This window comes from Sylvia atricapilla, chromosome 3 (assembly GCF_009819655.1).
Source record: "Sylvia atricapilla isolate bSylAtr1 chromosome 3, bSylAtr1.pri, whole genome shotgun sequence".
Taxonomy (NCBI): Eukaryota; Metazoa; Chordata; class Aves; order Passeriformes; family Sylviidae; genus Sylvia; species Sylvia atricapilla.
The window spans coordinates 96,299,832-96,318,237 of record NC_089142.1 but is presented as its reverse complement, the minus strand read 5'-3'; the positions used below and the strand labels follow the sequence as shown (position 1 = coordinate 96,318,237).

At 41.9% G+C, this 18,406-nt stretch overlaps 1 protein-coding gene and 1 long non-coding RNA gene across 4 annotated transcripts; one reads left to right on the top strand and one right to left on the bottom strand.

The window, feature by feature from the left end:
• The first annotated feature begins 94 nt into the window (after nucleotides 1–94).
• On the top strand, nucleotides 95–12,199 carry LOC136359544 (uncharacterized). Its single transcript, XR_010743300.1, has 4 exons — nucleotides 95–151; nucleotides 1,413–1,590; nucleotides 10,160–10,309; nucleotides 11,925–12,199. It is a non-coding gene; the product is annotated as an uncharacterized lncRNA (long non-coding RNA).
• Nucleotides 4,007–17,371, bottom strand: FBXO28 (F-box protein 28). Of its 3 annotated transcripts, XM_066316263.1 has the most exons (7): nucleotides 17,139–17,275; nucleotides 15,261–16,750; nucleotides 11,283–11,392; nucleotides 10,152–10,290; nucleotides 7,587–7,782; nucleotides 6,232–6,339; nucleotides 4,007–5,730 (listed from the first exon to the last, which is right to left on the bottom strand). In XM_066316263.1, the coding sequence occupies exons 3-7, from the start codon at nucleotides 11,378–11,380 to the stop codon at nucleotides 5,336–5,338; spliced, it is 936 nt and encodes a 311-aa protein (XP_066172360.1). In that variant the 5' UTR covers nucleotides 11,381–11,392; nucleotides 15,261–16,750; nucleotides 17,139–17,275; the 3' UTR covers nucleotides 4,007–5,335. The 3 variants fall into 3 exon arrangements, with proteins under 3 accessions (XP_066172360.1, XP_066172358.1, XP_066172359.1); XM_066316261.1 differs by lacking the exon at nucleotides 15,261–16,750 and having other exon boundaries at nucleotides 17,139–17,371; XM_066316262.1 differs by lacking the exons at nucleotides 6,232–6,339; nucleotides 15,261–16,750 and having other exon boundaries at nucleotides 17,139–17,371.
• Between the last annotated feature and the right edge of the window lie 1,035 nt (nucleotides 17,372–18,406).

The following is an 18,406-nucleotide window of genomic DNA, read 5'->3' as shown; positions in this document are numbered from 1 at the left end:
CTCAGAGGCGCCGGCGGCGGGAGCGGTGATCCGCCGCAGCAAACCCGCCTTCCCGGGCTGCTGGCCTGGCCTGGCCCGGCCCCTGCCTAAAAGTACCGGAATACCACTGCAAACGCCTGTACCAAAGTCTCCGTTTCCTCCCCTTTTTGTGGTAAGATATTTGAAGAATTTCTTTGACAGCTCCTCTGTTAAGATCTTGCCTCCATTTAATCAGTCACTGCATGTATTGGTCATATTACACTGACTGTGGGCAGTTCAGCGAGAAAGATCACCCATGTAGAAGTTGAACCACTTACTACTTGCTTGGAATTTCAGTTGTCCACTCTAAATCAGTAGATAAAAAAATTACTCAAATTAATCTAAATCAACAGTATTGATAAAAATAATGGAGGCTATTATCACAAAGTAAATGATACCTTATCTCTCCATGTATTATCTCAAGGTTTATGATTCATCACTTAAAATTTATTAGTAATAATGAGTACAAAAGGCTTATGCCAGCAAGCTGCTAAAAGTCCCACATGCAATGGCAGGGCTATTGGAGGGCAAATTCAATCCCTACTTGGAAATGTTTGCAGTGTGAAGTAATGGACAAAGCACAGGATCCCATAACACTTCTGTGAATAGTTTGGTCTGCATGCATGTTAATTAATGCGTATTAGGGTGGGATTTAGAGGTGAAAAATGCAGCAAGGAGGTGGGACACGGAAAAGGTTTTGCTCAGCCTTTCCCTCCACAGTCACAGAATCTGAATGGTGCAGACTGGGGTAAGAGGCAAAGCTGATGTGTAGATTCCATCGAGGCACTGTGGCCTTGCCAGGTTTACTTCTTGGGCAGCGACCGTTTCACAATAAACCTGGAGGCTTTGGGGTTGCCAGTGCAGCAGCTGACTGCAGGATCACCGGGGTCACAAATGTTTCACTCCGCTGAACTCCAACCACATGTAACACTTCTGACAGCGTTCCCTTCTGGTTAGAGTTCAAATATTAGCACTGCTATCCATCATTGTGCTAAAGACCTCCTCATGCATGGGAAGGATCTTGCCAAAAGAAGGGGTGTGGCAGCCGGTGACAGGAGCACTGGAGGAGTGACAGCACATCAGGAGTTCAGTACACACAGGGGCAGGTTTACAGCCCTGCAAACATACATAGGTTTGTAAATGGTCACGAATTTCAGTAGGGAAATTAAACCGAAGATCCCAGGTTTATAAACTAGTCATTCCAGAACAGTTAAACAAGGTTTAAACAACTTTAAAAGTACATATTAAATAGGAAAGCTTTGGATAATTTAATTGCCCAAGTGTACTGGAAAGAAAAGTGTCTTTCCTATTTAATGACTGCATTTAAGCAGTCTAACAAATCCAGATTAGGTCTTCAACAAGCCAACAGTTTTTTCTGATGTTTTCCATTCCAGAGACAGTGAGATCCAGTACCTACTGCATCTTCAGCTGGCACAAAGCTTGAACAAAAATCCTGGAATGTTCACTTACATGAAAACCAAAGCCAGGACTGCATCCTCAGCCCGGGGAAGGTGAGATCCAGGAAGGAGAACTGCAAGAGCGGAGAACACATGGACAAGCAAGCTGGCCCAGGTACAGTGCAGAGTAGCACAGAAATTGAACCAAACAGAATAGTTCACAACTAGCAGACATGTTGCTGTAAAATAACCCTAACTGAATTTACTTATTCATGAAGTAACAATGTATCACTGTGATTTGCTAGTTATCCTCTTAAAACCATCAGGAACACCAAGGAATCAGGGAATCCTCTCCTGTGCCAAGACACATTCCACTACATCCTACATCATCCTGTTTTCAAGAGGCTCTTGATGTTAAAAATTCCTTTGGCAATCCTAGGGCTCCCCACAATTCCCTGTTAGAAGATTTGAGTAAGAGCAACTAAGTTTCTGTTCAATAGTCTTACCTTTTACATTAAGAAGTTACAGGCAGGCATCCTTTGTAGCGTTAATGAATTTGGTGATGAACGTGCAATGCCGAGTATCAGGAACTGACAGTGTTCCATTTGTTTCCATCTGTTCTTTAATCTGTGAAATCTATATTGTTAAGCAGGTAGTCTTTCTTCCTTCAGCACTTCCACCTGTTACATCCATTACATCCCCAGGTTTGGAGGGTCCTTACATACTGTGTTCAATTTGGGAAGTAAGACCTTGCTGCAAACAGCTTTTCCCTCGAAAAAATACAACTATGGTACCTTTTCATCTCATCTTTACCATGTTTACTAGCTACATAAATATGTAAAAAAAAATAAATCCCCAACCTTATTATGAAACAAAAAGCAGTTTCTAAGCAAGTGCTATTTTCAGAAAAGCAGTAAAGCTGGCCTCAGTAGTTTCAAGTTACTTTAAGAAACTAAATATAAGACACTTAAAATTGCTTTCTTTGTCAGCTCTGACCTTTCTTTCAGTTTCAGCCCTTGCCACAAGTACTAAAACTGAACAGTGGCTGCAAATAAATCATTTTTTCACATAATTTTGCAAATTACATCTCAGTGTCACTGGTTCAAGGCTCTCCCTGAACAGATGATACAATCACCGATCACTACCAACACTACCTGGAGGCTGAGACACCAATTCACATTAACATGCACATGCACTGAGAGTGAAAAGAGACTTAGTTTTACTTCAGGTGATTCATCAGCTTGTTCATATATTGCAAAATTCATCCTTTTTTATTTAACAAGGGACAATATGGTGTCAGAAATAATGTTGCAGCTATTTTGCCCAAACAATTACTTCGTTCCGTTTTTTCCGTGTGTGTATTTTTTCTGGGGCACATTCCAGCCAAGAGGCATCTAATGTTTCCCTCTCTGGGATGTGGAACAGAAAACACTGGTGGACACTCACTGTGGAATTTCTCAGAGCTGCCTTGTAACCATTCCCTCCACCCCTTAAGTTTCACGGGCCTCATTCCATTTCAGTGTCAGCACATGGAAGAGCAGGATGCACCTGCAGTCCTGGAGCATGTGATACTTCCTTGAGCTGAAGGTTCCAAGTTGGAACTGTTCCCAGAGAATGTTTCCTGTAACAATTGGCTATTGTTTTCCAGCTCAGTTTACGAACAGCCCAAGATTCCCCAATGCATCCAGAAATGCTACTCTGGAGTAACCTGAAACGATTTCTATACTGGGATTGTGGGGAGAGGAAACTTGTTTGCATATTCTAAAAATGAATAAATAAATGAAAGTGAAAAATACTCCAAAAGTATGAATAAACATTTCCAGTAAATGCAATTCACAAATTTATACTTGTTTGGAAGTATTTAACCACAAGTAGCTGGTAGTTAGTCCATTACAGGGATTTTTTATCACAAATAATCATTCAATGAATTTGTACCACACAGTAATTCTAGCTGTCATGCTGACCCTTTGACTAAAAATTGGTTTTTTAAAAGTTAAGCTATATGCCAGTATTTTTAAGTTGAACAGCAGGTATCTATCTCCAAGATAGACTTACCTGTAAAAACCATTCTGAGCTATAGAAAGCCAGTACAAGCAAATGCTCCTTCAACAGTTTAAGTCTGCTCTCAGACAGCCTTTCATCATCTCCTTGATGCTTAAGAAAAATGCTTTTTTGTTGTTTTTTGTTTTTTTTGGAAAATACTCAAACTACTGGAGAAGTTTATTTGAAAGCTAAGTGTCTGTCAAGTATTAGGCATTTGGAATGTTACGTCTGGTACGAGCTACTATGTTTTAGAAGTAAAAAAATTAGCTGAAGCTGAAGTAGCTGAAGTTTCAGGAAAAATGTCAGTTTTCCATGATTATATAATATCTGACCAGACAATTTCTGATTTGTTTGGTGCTTTAAATACAGCCACTAGGTTATGCTGACTGCCATACAAAATGAATTTGCACTTTAACCCACAGCAGGCATATCAAGATTATGAACAGCTACAAATGCAGCATTTGCATTTTCAGTGCCATACCAAGTTGAATTCAGAACCACCTAAAGACAAAGCAGCAGCTGGTTAAAAAAAGAAAACGTAAGTCAAATTATAAAGCTACATAGTTTAGTACATTAAAACAAAACCAAGGACAATGGTATTTGTATCAGATTCCAAAAATATACAGATGGCGGGGGGAATAATCACTGTACACAACTCTGAGGTGGTTAAAGTGACCAGAGAGACTGAACAGTGCAAGACATGCTTTTCCAGTTACAAGCTCAAAACAGAAGTGCAATAGAAATTAAAGCTCTGTCTGAAGTGATTTACCTTTTAGGATAAGGAAAGCTTAAAATACTGTTATCAATGTTACAGAGAAATTTCCACCCCAACCCCAACACAGACACACAAAATAGTTTAAGTTTTTCCATAATACAGCATTTCACTCAAACGATGTCCCCAGAGCTCGGTGACTCCAAGGACAATGTGCAGGTGTTGGGTGTTGGCCTGTGACCCAAGCGATGCACAGGCAGCGTCTCCATTCTCCAGCTTTGGCTAAGAATAAACCCCTGCCCTGCAGGCCGGGCGAGCAGCACCGCACAGCCCGGGCTCAAACACTTGGCCGCTCGCCTCCCCAGAGCACCTCGCTGCAGGGACGCTGCCGTGCTGAAAGCAGACACTGAGTTATGGCTGAGGAACAGAGGAATTGCTTCACAGGTCTCTGTGCTCTCTCCTGGAGTTTGGAACAGTTTCAGGCAAGTGCTTTTGGCAGGCTGACTAAGCTGTACATGCATCTATCCATGCAAATCTAGAATATGGCTCCCAAGACCTAGAACCAGGGTGTGTGCACGTGAAGACTGGATAGAAGGCCCTTCCATGGAAGTTTACAAAAATATATAGCCAATACTGTAGCTTAAGAAGTCAGTTTTACTCATTACAGAGAACCCCAAAAAGTATTAACTACTTTTCAGACATTCCAGACAAGGTCACTTGTAACAAAAATGGTCAAGTTCTCAAAAGCAAGGTTTTAAAAGCAGATCTTTCCTTCAAGTGAACAGGACATCTCTTTTTACTCTTAACCATTTAGTCAGTTAAGACAATTTATTTAAGATTTCATGTGAACATATGCATAAACACAAATAAGTTTACTTTAAACACATCTGCACGGAAAAAAAAAAGTTAACCCTTCAAAACATAACAGAGCAGGTCTGGTTAGTATATAGCTATTGCAAATCTTAAAGATTCTGTGCATTAGGCCCACCCATATAGAAAGCAGGGGAAAAGTCAATGAAAGAAAATTACTGTTCAAGTCTAAGTGGTGTTTTGAAGAGCCAGCAGCCTAAGCGACACCATGAAGCTGGTCACAGTATCCAGACAAGCAGGTCTGCTTGGGCTGCTAGAGCAGTGTATCCTCCTGAAGGCGTCATTTCCTCCCCAGTTATTTTCTGTTCCGAAGGCGTTTAGATTTCCTAGGACAGTCTGTGGAATCCACCGCCTTCCTCCGTTTCCTGGGAGATTGTTCATTTGAGCCAGAACCCGAGGAATTCCCTACTGTGCTCTCCATCACCTCCCGCAGCTTGCGCTCCAGCTCGGCCAGGCGGGCGTTCTGTTCCCCAATGATTTGGGTTTGCTCAAGCAGTTTCTGGTCTTGATCCTGGAGCTGCTTCTGCTGCTCCTGCACTTTGACGCGCAGCTCCGAGATCTCCCGCTTCAGCGCCGTCAGGCCCGTGCCGTTGGCTTTCACCTGCTGCTGCAGCTTGGTGACCTCCTGCCTGGAAGGGCTCTGCTTGGAGAACAGCTGCATTGTTGTCAGTGCTGCAGAAGGCCCTGGAACTTCAGAGAGAACTGCGATTAATACTCTGCAGCTTACGGGTAGAAACAGTGCCCCAGTGTCCATATTTTGCTTATCTCTACTCCCCCCACATGAATCTGAATACCCCTTGCAAGTTATGTGGACAGGTAAACAGATTTACAGTCACTTAGGTGTCTAACAAGAATGTGGTAATCTCAGAGCACAACAAGTTTAATTTAAAATACTTACAGCTTTTCAGTAGTCTGGAAAAAAGTTCATAATTCATTTCCTGAATATAAGCCCCCCTCCTTTAGCTGTATCAAAAACTGTGTAGAACTATTGTGTTGTCATCTAGACCTAGTATCACAAATGTTAAGACAAAACCCCACAAAACATCTATAAATTACTTAATATGGAATAGTTAAGACTGAATAAATGTCTTTCATTACACCAGCAAAATTCTGCTGTCTTAGTTGCAGACAGCTAAAGTTCTAAAAATTTGTAATGTGGAACTTAACAAGGTATATTTCAGTGTAACTTACATTTTAGAAGAAAGGAATTTATTTTCCATGCTTCTTTAGAATCATTCTTCCTAAGCACTAAAACCATACTGGAATCTGAGCTTGGGACTGTTGATTCTAATAAAGTTCCTGCAAATCAAGGAGACTAACAGCTACTGTATAAATCTTTCACTTTTTCTACCATAAAAGATATCCATCACTTTTGCTGTCATTATAACTCTTCTAGCAATGCTGTGCAAGTAAGGTGCAAGTGCTCTACAAACAGAAGAGTCTGGAACAGTCATCCTCCTTTTCCTCCTTTTTTTCTGTTAGACAGCCAGCACAGCTACCATTATGTGACACTTAACAGGTTATGCCCTTCCCTCAACAAGAGAGAGGCATTTTATGCACCACAAAGCCTTGGCTTTGGAAAGTTGACTGACATCAACTCTGAGTCTGAGCAATACTTCCTTAGCTGAGAGGCTCGGTATATGTTAACACATATCATTTTAAAAATTAAACCCATATATCATTTTTAAAAAGGTACATAATTTAAAAAATTATTTTAGAAGTATAACTAACAGGATATAATTAAAAGGTGGCATACACACTTATGGCTAAAAGGATGGGCAGGACATACAAGAAACAAAAGCACCTGCAGTAAGGCCTATTGTTTTTGCTTAAAATGCGTTTTTCCCCAATTTTTACTAAGTTATCCTTCCAGAGAGTTAAATTTCACAGTTCCTAAAGTGTGAACACGTCCTGTATAGGGAAAACTCTACAATTTTACTGATCTTTTGCCTTTTATCATTAGGATAACTTCGGCCATGAGGCAACTACCTTAGAGTTTGGCTCACAAAAGTTCTGGAAAGTCTGACAGAGTATACAAAGGACCAGTTTAATGGCTTATTTATAAACAGTTATTTTAACTGCCTTTTCACTACTACCTATAACTATTTTGCTTGTTAGTGCATAAAATAGTACCCCCAGTAAAGTAAAAAAAAAAAAAAATCTAGCCCTCTATGTCCAACTACAGCTTAGGCAAATTCATTTGCAGCTTGTCCTAAAAATAAAAGGCATTGAGTTGTCATCTCCTGTGCCAAATTTCAACCAAATGCAGCGATAAAGTCTCATTCATTGGTGGCACAAAAGCATTTGTTTAACCAATACACACTATGCATAACTCTAACATACATTCAAATGACTGTTCTTTTGGTAGTACAAAGGCTCCTTAAATTTCAAAGCATATGAATTTCAGTTAGCATTCTTAAGAAACAGTATCATCAATATTTCTGTAATAAAGCTCCCATTTAAGGGAAGGAGCTTCGATAACATACAGTGCTGTGATTTTTTAAAGAAAAACTGAATAAAACTTAACTATACGTTGGAATTAATACCTGGGGCAGTTCCTATAAGGCGTCCCGATACATCTGACCCAGGCATCTTTCTTTTCAGTATTGGAACAATCTTCTCATCAAAATATTCCATAGCCATGGAGGAAATGTCCCTTAGTTCTTGAAGAACTTCATGAGCTCTCTGAGGAGCTCTTGTAGAGTTTACATATCTTAGCACTCGATAAATTTCATCTATTACCTAAAACATTTAAGAAGAATTAGGATTTTCTGATAAAGGCAAGATTATTTCAGTTTGTTCTAGGAATTCTGGGGTTTTTACCACATAACAGTTGCACACTACTGCGTGTTTTAGTTCCAGAGCAGCATTTTGAAGTGCTGTTCATGATGTATCAGAGAAGCTATTAATTTAATCTATCACAACAGCTCTCTTCAAAGTCATGAAATAATGCTCATTGGGTGAAGTCCGAAGTACAGCCATAACTGGCTTGCAAGTTACATAATCTATACTCAGCAGAGCATGATCATTTCCTTCAGGAGAACCTGAAGCAAGAAGCTCAAAAGCAGAGCAGTCACTACCCCTGCCAGTTCTGAAATAGAATAGGAGTAGCAAGAATTAGCATTATGTCAGCCTGAAGAGCTGTAAATATTTACTTGAGTCCACTTCCATACACATAAAATACTGCAAATTCAGATTAAGTCCAAAATATGTTCATTTACAAAACATCAATCCACTACTGACAGAGAACAAAACTCTCTTGAAAGGTTTGGGAAACAAAGCCCTTTGGTTAGGAGAGATACAGAGAGGAAGGGTGTCTCACTAATTTATGAATTGAAGTCTGAGGTCAAGATAGGAGTGCTGGTCGCTTAGCCAAAGCTACACAGGTATTTTGCACAGGATTAAGAATGTTTGAAGTTTCCTGAAGAACACACATAATAAGGACCTTGTAATACATTTGCATGCTCTGTTTTGCTAAAGGAAGCTTAGCTAAAAAGTCCCAAAAGCTAGACAAGACCTAAGCTCCTCATCAAACAACAAACAACAAAAGACTTCTCTAATTTCATCCACTTTATATCCTGTTAGAAACAACACCCTCAATATAAAACCTTGCAGCAGTGCTCAGCTATTACACAGAATGCTGAACCTCAAATCAGGATTTGCATATTCTAACACAAATTCACTTCCTGGCAGTTCTGTGGTGAAATTTCCTGAGGAAAGCAAAGCAGGTGGGAGGGAAACCACAGACTGTGAGTGAACAAGCCTTGAGTCTAATTGACCAAAATATTAATTAATGGGTGAACTGATAACTGTGCTGAGAGAGCAGCAGTGCTAGCAAACTCACACACTAAGCAAACAATTTTAAAAAAACCCACAAACTTTTTAGCAGTTGTATCAAAATAAAATCAAGGTCCTTACAAGTTGGTGCCCACAAGGAAAAGCAAACTCACCTACCCAACTCCTGCACTCCCCTGGTCTGGGGTGAGTACTCTCTTTCCCTCTACTCTTCAGAACAGTAGGGCAACATTTTTACAATTTACCACATAAGTATCAGGGACTTAAGTTCATTTGACTTCATTACATTTTTTTTAATACATCGTATATAAAAATATACATAATGTAAAGTCAAATAAAAATATAATTTAAAATTAATTAAATTTCAAATCAACGAGAGTGTACAGAAATAGTTACTTCTTCAAGATAAGAATACATTCCATGCCCACAGCTTATCCTACCACTGCATGCATAAATGCCTGCATGCTTCCCCAGAATCCAAGAGATAACTTTTCCATTCATCTCACTGCAATTCCGCTCTCTGCCCACAAAAAAGTAACACCAATGTATCCGAACGTTACAGGGAAAGATCAATGAACTGAGCGTGAGGATAATGTTCAGTGATCTCATTTAATCCCTGAGCTGTACCAATCTTCCTCTGAGCACCATTTTGTCAATTCCCCTGTGCACTGCTGATTTCACAGCTTATAAAACATCAGTATCTCCAATGTACATCTTGCCTGCATAATTTATATTTAATGCTGAGCTGGTATTCTAAAACACCGGAACTGTTCAGTAATGTTCCCATTTAACACACTTTACATTTAAAACTAATTCCACCCACTGTACAAAAATATACCATCCACTGTAATACTGAACAGTGTTTTGACATACTAAATACCTTAATTCAATTAACATGAAGTACTCAAACCCTTAAGAAAGGTGCCTAAAATCTTGATTGACTGAGTGCTTAGTGTTATGTGCAGTCTAAATTACTACATCTTCAGATGGCCTGATCACATGTTTTTTCTAAAAGGTTGTAGAGGATGAGTATACCACAAGTCAAATGTCAGAGTCAAGAGAGAATCTAAGGGCAAAGAGAAATCAAATTTTAAATAATTAATATCTAAATACACCCTGGTTTATTCATTTCAGACTGCCTGGTAAAACAGAGTATTTGCTTGTAGTTTGTTTGCAAGTATATATATACATATACACACACACACACACACATATATATACATTATATCAATTTTCCCCAGCTGTGCCAGGTTAAGTTAAACAATCCTGTTTTTTAAACACAGATACATATTCACATAATATAGTCTACATTTTACCTTTCCAGGTATGAAGCAACAGAGATTGGAATCCACATACTTCATAAAAGTCATATTTAAGAGAGAGAGTCTCGTTTCCACAGCAGCGAGGATGTCTGCATGGCGAGCTAATGAATGGTTTCTCCTTTCTGACTCCCGTCTGGAAAACAGACCACAAGGTGACACTGATTTAACAAGGAGTTAAAAAATCAAACTGTGACATTTGTCAAGTTCACTTCACCCTCAAAAGCCTGTAACCACTAACATTTGTCTTCATTTAAGTAAAAGACACTGACTGAGACCCAGCTAGTAACACATTATAGTTTCTTAGACAGAATTTGTTCTCTAAATAACTACTATAGCTTATGTGCTCCATAAATTTTTTATGTAATTTAGGACTACTTAACAACAGGGCTGCAGTACTAACTAGCAGCAGACACTAGGTCAGAGTGAATATTTTTATCCCACTCATTCATACAGTCAGTACTTCAATGCAATTGAAATAATAAATGTAATATATTAGTAGTGCAGTTTACATAGTGAAGAACTGCTATGAAGTTTAGGTTGAGATAGAAATACTTTCTGACAAAGGATCTCTATGCTAAGTATCATAGAGATGTGCTTAGTTTCTTCACTCTGACTGGGAAATCTGATAGGACACAGCAGCAGCTGCAGCTACTCACTGGAAAGAGGAAGAAAGACATTGCTTTAGTGAGAAACCAGTTCCCAGTAATGCTCACATGCCAAATCCCTCTTCCTTGTTCCCATTTAATCCTTGCCAGTGAAAAACCTTGACCTTCTTTTTTTTTTTTTTTTAAGCAGAGTCTTTGATAAATGATCAGTGAAGGCAGTTGGTCTTGAAAAGGAATGGCATTTATTCATTCCCGGGAATCCTCGCTTGATTTGCCAGAAGAGCTGAGTAATACAGAGCCCAGACTTCTCTGTTTGAAATACCAGACACACTTTCCACACCATTATTCTGTAATTAAATCTTAGGTTCAAGGTGCTACTAGAAAAAAATGAAATAAAGGCAAATGTGACTCCAATTTTCAAGATAAATAAGAGGAATTAGGCAGAAAGGAATTCCTTTTCAATAATCTGCTTAAATGAATCTAACACTTAAATTTAATTCCAGTTTTAACTGGTACATACCTTGGAAGTTGAGCTTTAACTTGCTTTTGACACAAGTTGTGGTATCTTTCCACTTTCAGAAATCCCTGATTTAACATTCTCTGGCAAACCAAGTCCATTCGCTTACAAACCTGTATTTAAGTAAAAAGAAATCTTAAGGCTCAATTAAGGTCACAAATCACTTTTACTGCTATCTTAGACCTTGCCACTTGCCAGGTAGCAAAAGATTCTCTGCAGTTGAAAAAAACTGCAGTTCAGATTCAGGCATTCCGATCTTCAAAGATCATGATACTCCAAAAAGGAGCAGCTATGTTCCACACAGATCACAAATAAATCTGTTCATTTTGCCTAACAAGAGACAGTAGGCTGAATGCCGCCTATTAGAAGCAAATATAATTTCCTATGATTTTAATGGAAGTTGCAAATGCCCATGCCTGGCTTTTAGCATGGTCTCCAGAGGGATACTGGTAGATCAAGTTAATATTTTGTAGTCACAAAAATAGAAACCTTTAAAGACAAGAAGCCACGGTGGTTTTCTTCCAAAGTTTAAGGCTTATGTTTTTGAAGTCAACCACTATTAAATTTAAAAACATATGGAAAACATTGCACATGGAACAAGATTCTCCTTTTTGTACAAGAAAGTCTTTTCTCCTCTGCTTGTAGGAATCCTTTATTTCCTATGTTAGACACCACAGCTTCGGGAAGAAGGGACAGTAAGAGCTACAGAAGATATAATAAACTGCTGAAGTTAAACCTTCATGAAGTTACCAGTTACAGGACAAAGCAAACTCATACAGAAGTCTAAGGTAATTGCTATTCAGTTCTGAAGACACAAGAGTTTAGTGACCCAACTGTTCTTCCAAATTGTTCTGGTTTTATTGGGTTTTTTTAAGTTCTAAAGTCTGCAGCTCCCACTGTGACCCTACTTGCCAATAAACACTCCTCCATACACTCCTCATTTCATAACTTTTAAGTCTATGTAAGTTTAGACCTTGAGGAAGATTCTCACCTCTCCCAGAGAAGCCTGCAATTACTTTTGTAATGCCTTCTGTATAAACAGAAAGAAGTTCTGCTTTGTGAGTCTCCCTCTAGTCACAGCTGGCTGAAGTTCTGTGAGAACTGACCACTTTCAGACAGATCTGTATGAACAGGCCCATTAAGCAGTGACTGTGGATCTGTCTGTGCTCCTCAGTATCAGATCTTTCTGATCAACAAAGAAGGACCAGACAGGCAAACTGCAGAGGGGGGAGTCTCAGCACACTCTGCCCTACCATTCAGTGATCCACTTAAATCATCTCCTGTGTGTAAGGAAAAATGCTGGCCCTTCTTACAGGAAGGAGGAAATCGTTCTTCCTTCCCTGAGCTCATAACTCCAGGGGCACACGGATTTAAATGGGTTTTGAGTTCTAGGCCTTGCAGCTTTCTGGCAGCTCTAACGGTACCGAGTCCCTGAGGCAGGAGCTGGTACCTGCACAGCTCCGCAGTCACTGGGCACAGGAGGAAAACATCTCCAGCCACGCTCCGCTCGGTGCTCGGAGGCGGCCGAGCTCCGGAGCGTTTTAACCCCGCGCACAGTGACATCTGCCGGCAGAGAGGCCCTCCCCGGGAGCTGCAGCCCGACATACGAACCGCACCGGGGGTTCTTCATCTCCTCCTTTGCTTACCCGACACAGCACGAAAAATTATTTGCTCCAATTTCTCGATATTACCCGTATTTAGCCAATAATCAGTCTAGAACCCAAACACCGGTACCACCAGAAATCAAAAGTGTTTGCAAATTATTTTACCAATCTCCTAATCCTCATCTGGTTCACCATGTAAACCACACAGCACCTGGATTTATAGGAACAATATATTTTTTCCAGATTGCAGTCATATGTAAAGTAGCATCACTACACTTTCAGGTGTCCGTAGTAGTCCAAGACAGTTTGATATTAGCTATTTGACAGATCATAAATTGAATTTCCTTATCCTTGTATTTGCAATTTTGGTGTTTGGTGTGAATATTTTCTTATCTTAGTCATAGAGCTGAAAGAAGCTGTCTCCTCACAGGTCAAGTCCAATCAGACCCTGTGTTCAAGTTTTAGGGTTAGAAAGGTATTCCAAGTCTATCTAAAAAGCAGAGAGGCTGCTTTTTCATATGCTCACCTGTATGTGATAACAGCCTTCTATGATCCTAGAAACTATTTTTCCATGTCATTTGTAAACAAACTGACACAATCAACTAACTTCCATTTCCTCGAGCATGTTTTATTTCTTCCAAGTTTCACTATCAGATAATCAACTGCAAAACAAATATAAAATATCCTAGAGTGTTTAGATTCAACATGTTATCTTTCTTAGACGGTACACTGACACCATGTTCTGTAAAATGCCCCTTTTTAGGGTAAAGTAAGTGGCAAAATGCTTATAACTTCATCAAGAAACTTTAAAATAGAAATGCCTGTAAATACAGACTGACTGAAACTGGAAATATTAAAGGCATGCTGTCCAAAGGCTATCAGTCCTTACTTGTGCCATTCAGGAAATAAGCAGAAGTTTGCTGCAGAATCTAAATAATTCTGACACATGTCAGAATCCAAGATAAGTTTCTTAGAGTACTCATGGAAGGAGGTTGTGGACTGTGTGATTTTCATCAAACTTGTAGTAGTAACAGCCTGAATGGAAGTGTCTTTCCAAGCTCAGATGTGACTGAAAAAGAAACTGGAATCTAAGAATTTCATTATTATCCCACTGAGGTAAAAATTTCAAAGCTTTTGCAAGTCACTAAAATTACCCCACTGAAAGGAACCTTCAAAAGCTGGAAGATAGTGAGCTTCCCTGTCAGCAGGCACAGTAGGCTTGTCCAGAGCAGTACAGCTTCAGACATTGGGATCTTTGGGGTTTTCTGTGTTTCTCTCATGGGGATCATCAGAGGAAGTAGATGAAGTAAATACTCAAAAGGGCTGAAAGCAAAACACTGCTGCTTTTCCTCTCATTCACTTTGCCTGAACAAAAGTTTGAGGGCTCAAGATTTCCCTCATTTCAGATGTGATTGCTCTCTGAATACCTATTGTTTAGTCCTTGGATCTACTTCACTGCTTAACCAGTAGGTGCTTCATTTATGCTTTTACACGCAGCAAGCCCAGGAACAGCAGAAAGCATTATGCTCAGGAAAGCAAGTGCTTTTTGCACAATGAGGGGCCCATGGTCTTGCCCTGCCTGATGGCAATCATCACAAGCAGGAAATGTTCTTTACTCCATGCTTTGGTGACAGAAAAAGACTTCTGGATCTTATGCTCCTTGTTATGCTCTACATAAACAATGCATGTTCCTATCCCCATTTCAGTCTCAAAACATTCTGGTGTTCTATATCTTCCCACCCCACCAACTCCTCAGTCTGTTGTCTTATATGCACTTAGATCCAAACACAGTTCAACTCAGAGAATTTTTTTTTTTTTAATGGATCACTGAGCTAAGGTGATCCAAAATAAAAAGCACATTAGGACATCCATTCCTTCCATGCTGGGATCGATCCAGAAAATGCAACAAAATGATTGGTTTAGGGAATCCACATTTTTTTGTCTAAACATGTATGATCAAACTTTGTTTAGGTCGATTGATGTCTTGGATTTTCCTGCCTTCCTCAAGATGCTGTTTGCCATGGAATCCCGCATTCTAAGGGGTAATGAGGCTGCTTCTGGGCATGTTTCTAATATGCATGAGATGTGAGCAATTTAATACATATCATTCAATTAATGTGCTCCTGCAATGTATCTTTAGCACAGTGCTACTTATAATAAGATACACTCATTCATCTTTGAAAAGCAGCCCAAGCCAGTTCTCACAGAAAACAAAAATTTACTGTTTGTGCAAGGCAGCTTTTAGAGCAGGAATACACAGGACTTCCCAAAGGCGACTCACCACCTTTAAAAATCCCAAAGTAATGACATTTCATTAAGAATTTTTGCCTGGGCATTGCTGTTTTTAAAGGCTACTTTAATTCTCTGACAACAGCACCTGGAGCTATGAAGAACATTCAGTGTCTGCCTCTCAGTGAACTGCCAAAACAACACCTTCAGCTCTGAACAGCCACCTGAAAAACCCAGCTGATCAAGCTTATGGGCTCAAACCAGAAAGGCTTTGATTCTTTACATGACTGCTGGTTAACAAAAGGCTACTTTCTTCTCAGAAGAATGCTCATAATGCCTTCTGGTGTGCTTAAGGGAACAGTTAGGAATTTGGAGATTAATTTCCTTGGCTGTCACTGACTCAAAATAGGGAAAGACCAAGCAAACAGTTCCCTTCATTTTATGCCCAGTATTGTTCTATGTATGTTTCAAAGTTTGTATTTATCCAGTCTGGTTTTGCACATTTCTGAAAGGGGCAACGGTCTTCCGGAAAAAGGAACTTGGAGGTGCTGTACAAGAGAGCATGGAAGTGTCACATTTTACTTCCTAAGAGCCAGTGAGAGTTAAACAGCTGGTTCAGTCCTGACATCATCACCTATCCTACTCTCACCTTCACTGCCAACACAGCCATGCTTACAAACACTTAGTGCTGGAGGAAGAAAAAGCCTTCTGTTGACTTGTGAGAGCTCCCACAGGCACTACCATTCATAAGATGCAACGGGAAAGGTGCAGCCACGGGCTGTGCCTGGCATTGCAACTCCAAGCCTGAAACGTGGCGTATCCAAACACCGTGTGATGTACTTCCCTTCCCTGTGGTCAAACTGCAAGTGCCACCCATGATCTTGGGGATGTCCTGTGCAGGGCCAGGAGCTGAACTTTTGTGATCCTTGTGGCTCCCTTCTAACTCAGGCTATTCTCTGCTTCTCAAAGTACCACATCTTTTTTACAGACCCACTACCTATTCTCATAGAAGCAGCTGAAGTCCTCAGGGGACTGACAGCAGACTCCAGAAATATTTAGGAACTGGTGTGCTTGGAGCAGTATAAATGAGAACAATTTTTTTGCTTGAAGAGCTTTCAGTTTAAAGTTACAGTCAGGATGCAACCCTTCAGGTTGCTGATCCAGGACACAGGCAGTCCAATTTCCTGCAGAAATACGCTTGTAATATTATCCACTTTAGACTAATCGAGTTCTTAAAATAGGAACGGTGCAGTGCATACACGTTTACTGAGAGTTACATAAGCTGTGCATTAATTCCCTCACTATTATTCCATTTACTACCTCGTAAGAGATTCAGTAAGACAGCAGCTTATCATAATATGACATGGTTTACATCAGGCTCCTTATGCAGGCAGTTAAATATTGATATACACTGATCTCCTCGCTGACAGCTGCGGGGTTTTTTGGCATTATCGAGTTCAGAGGTGCAGATACCATATGTTATTAACTATAAAACCACTAAGACTGGAAGAAGCAGGCAGTCCGTTTTTTGTTTTTTTTGGTTTTTTTTAGCATCTTCTTTTTTGACCCACATTTCTATATAGGGGAGGATTCTTGGAGCAGCAGGCTCACCACCTCCTACTCTTGTAGGCTTAAGCCCTATAAGTAAAAATAAACACACATATGAGACACAATAGACTACCCACCCCAACCAGTCAGTAGCAGAAAGGAACCTCCAGCAGCCCGGTGCTTTCTCATCGGGACAAAGAATACGTGAAAGGAACGAAAGAGTTAAGAGACGGTAAAAAGAGCTTTACGAATGCGTGTATGGAAGCGCACACCGAGTGGGGAGAAGAGATAAAGCCCCATCCCACCCCACCCCACCTCATCCAGCTCCTTCCTCGGCGAGCGCAGCCCGGCGGGAGGCACTGGGGCCGCCGCCACCCCCGCACCTGCCTCTGGCCGGGCGGGCTGAGCCCGGCGGGCTGAGCCTGGTCCCGGCCGCAGCGCGGCCCCGGCCCCGCCGCCTCCCCTCCGCGGCGCCTACCAAGCGCAGCTGGCTCGTCTCATCGTAGGACAGGAAGCTGAGGATGCTCTCGATAGCCACGATGGGCAGCCCCATGAGCGTGTTGCTCTGAGGTGGCGGCTCCATGGGCGCCAGCGGCTCGGCGGCCTCCGGCAGCGGGGCCGGAGAGAGCCGCGCCGAGCCCGGGGCGCCGCCTTCGCCCTCCGACACGAGCCGCTCCTCCGGCGCCGCCATCTTGGAGCCCGTCCTTCCTCCGCGGGGGGACGGTACCGCCTCTCTGTGACGCCTCTTCCGCAGCCGTCACGGGCGGCCGTGCCTCGGCATCCCCGCAGGGAGCGAGGGAAATGGAGCCGCCGCCGCTCCTGCGACGCCAGAGGGCTTGGGTCGCTACCCCTGCCCGGGGGCCGTTCGCGGGCGGGTGCCAGAGGGATGGCATCCGACCCTGTCTGCCCGGAGACAGGACGAGGAGCAAGGGCCGTAGACTAAAACACGAGAAGATGCACCCCAACATGAGGGAGAATTTTTTTTTAACCTGAGGTTGGCAGGGCACTGGAACAGCTGCCCAGAGAGGTCGTGGAGTCTCCCTCTCTGGAGACATTCAGACCCTACTTGCGCGCGTTCCTGTGTCACCTCATCCAGGTGACCCCGCCTTGGTAGGTGGTTGGACTGGTGACCTCCAGAGGTCCCTTCCAGTCCTAACTATTCTGTGATTGCCATGCAGGATTCCCACTCTCCGTGAGGAGTTTCCCTAATACCCAACCTGAACCTCCCCCGAGGCGGCTTTGGAGCATCCCCTCGTGTGCTACGGCTGGAGAGGAGGGATGAGTGCCTCCCTCTCCATGCCGCTCTGAGGAAACTGTGGACAGGACCTCCCAAAACTCCTTGGGTGCTGCTGCGCAGGGTCCGGCAGTGCTCCGTCCGCACAGGCACAATGACCTACCGGGAGAATGTGCTGGGATTGCAGTGGGGCACCTGCAGGGTGGAAAATACCCCTGTAGCTCCTAAGTGAGGCACAACTACATCCTTACTAGAAAGTAATCCAGCCTGCTGTATTTTACCTATAGGCGGGCGAACACCCCTTCTGTGTTCGGTGTCCAAGCTGCCCCTGCTCTGCTGGCAGGGGGAGGCACAGCAGCCAGGGGCTGCAGGTCTGCTGCTCGCCTTTGGATCGGAGCCAGCTGGCAAAACCCTCAGCAGCCCGAAAACCACTGCCAGGAACCAGCCATAACTGAGCAGGCGGAACACTCAGAATAAAGCAAACTCTGCTCCTTTATTTGCCCTTTATCCTG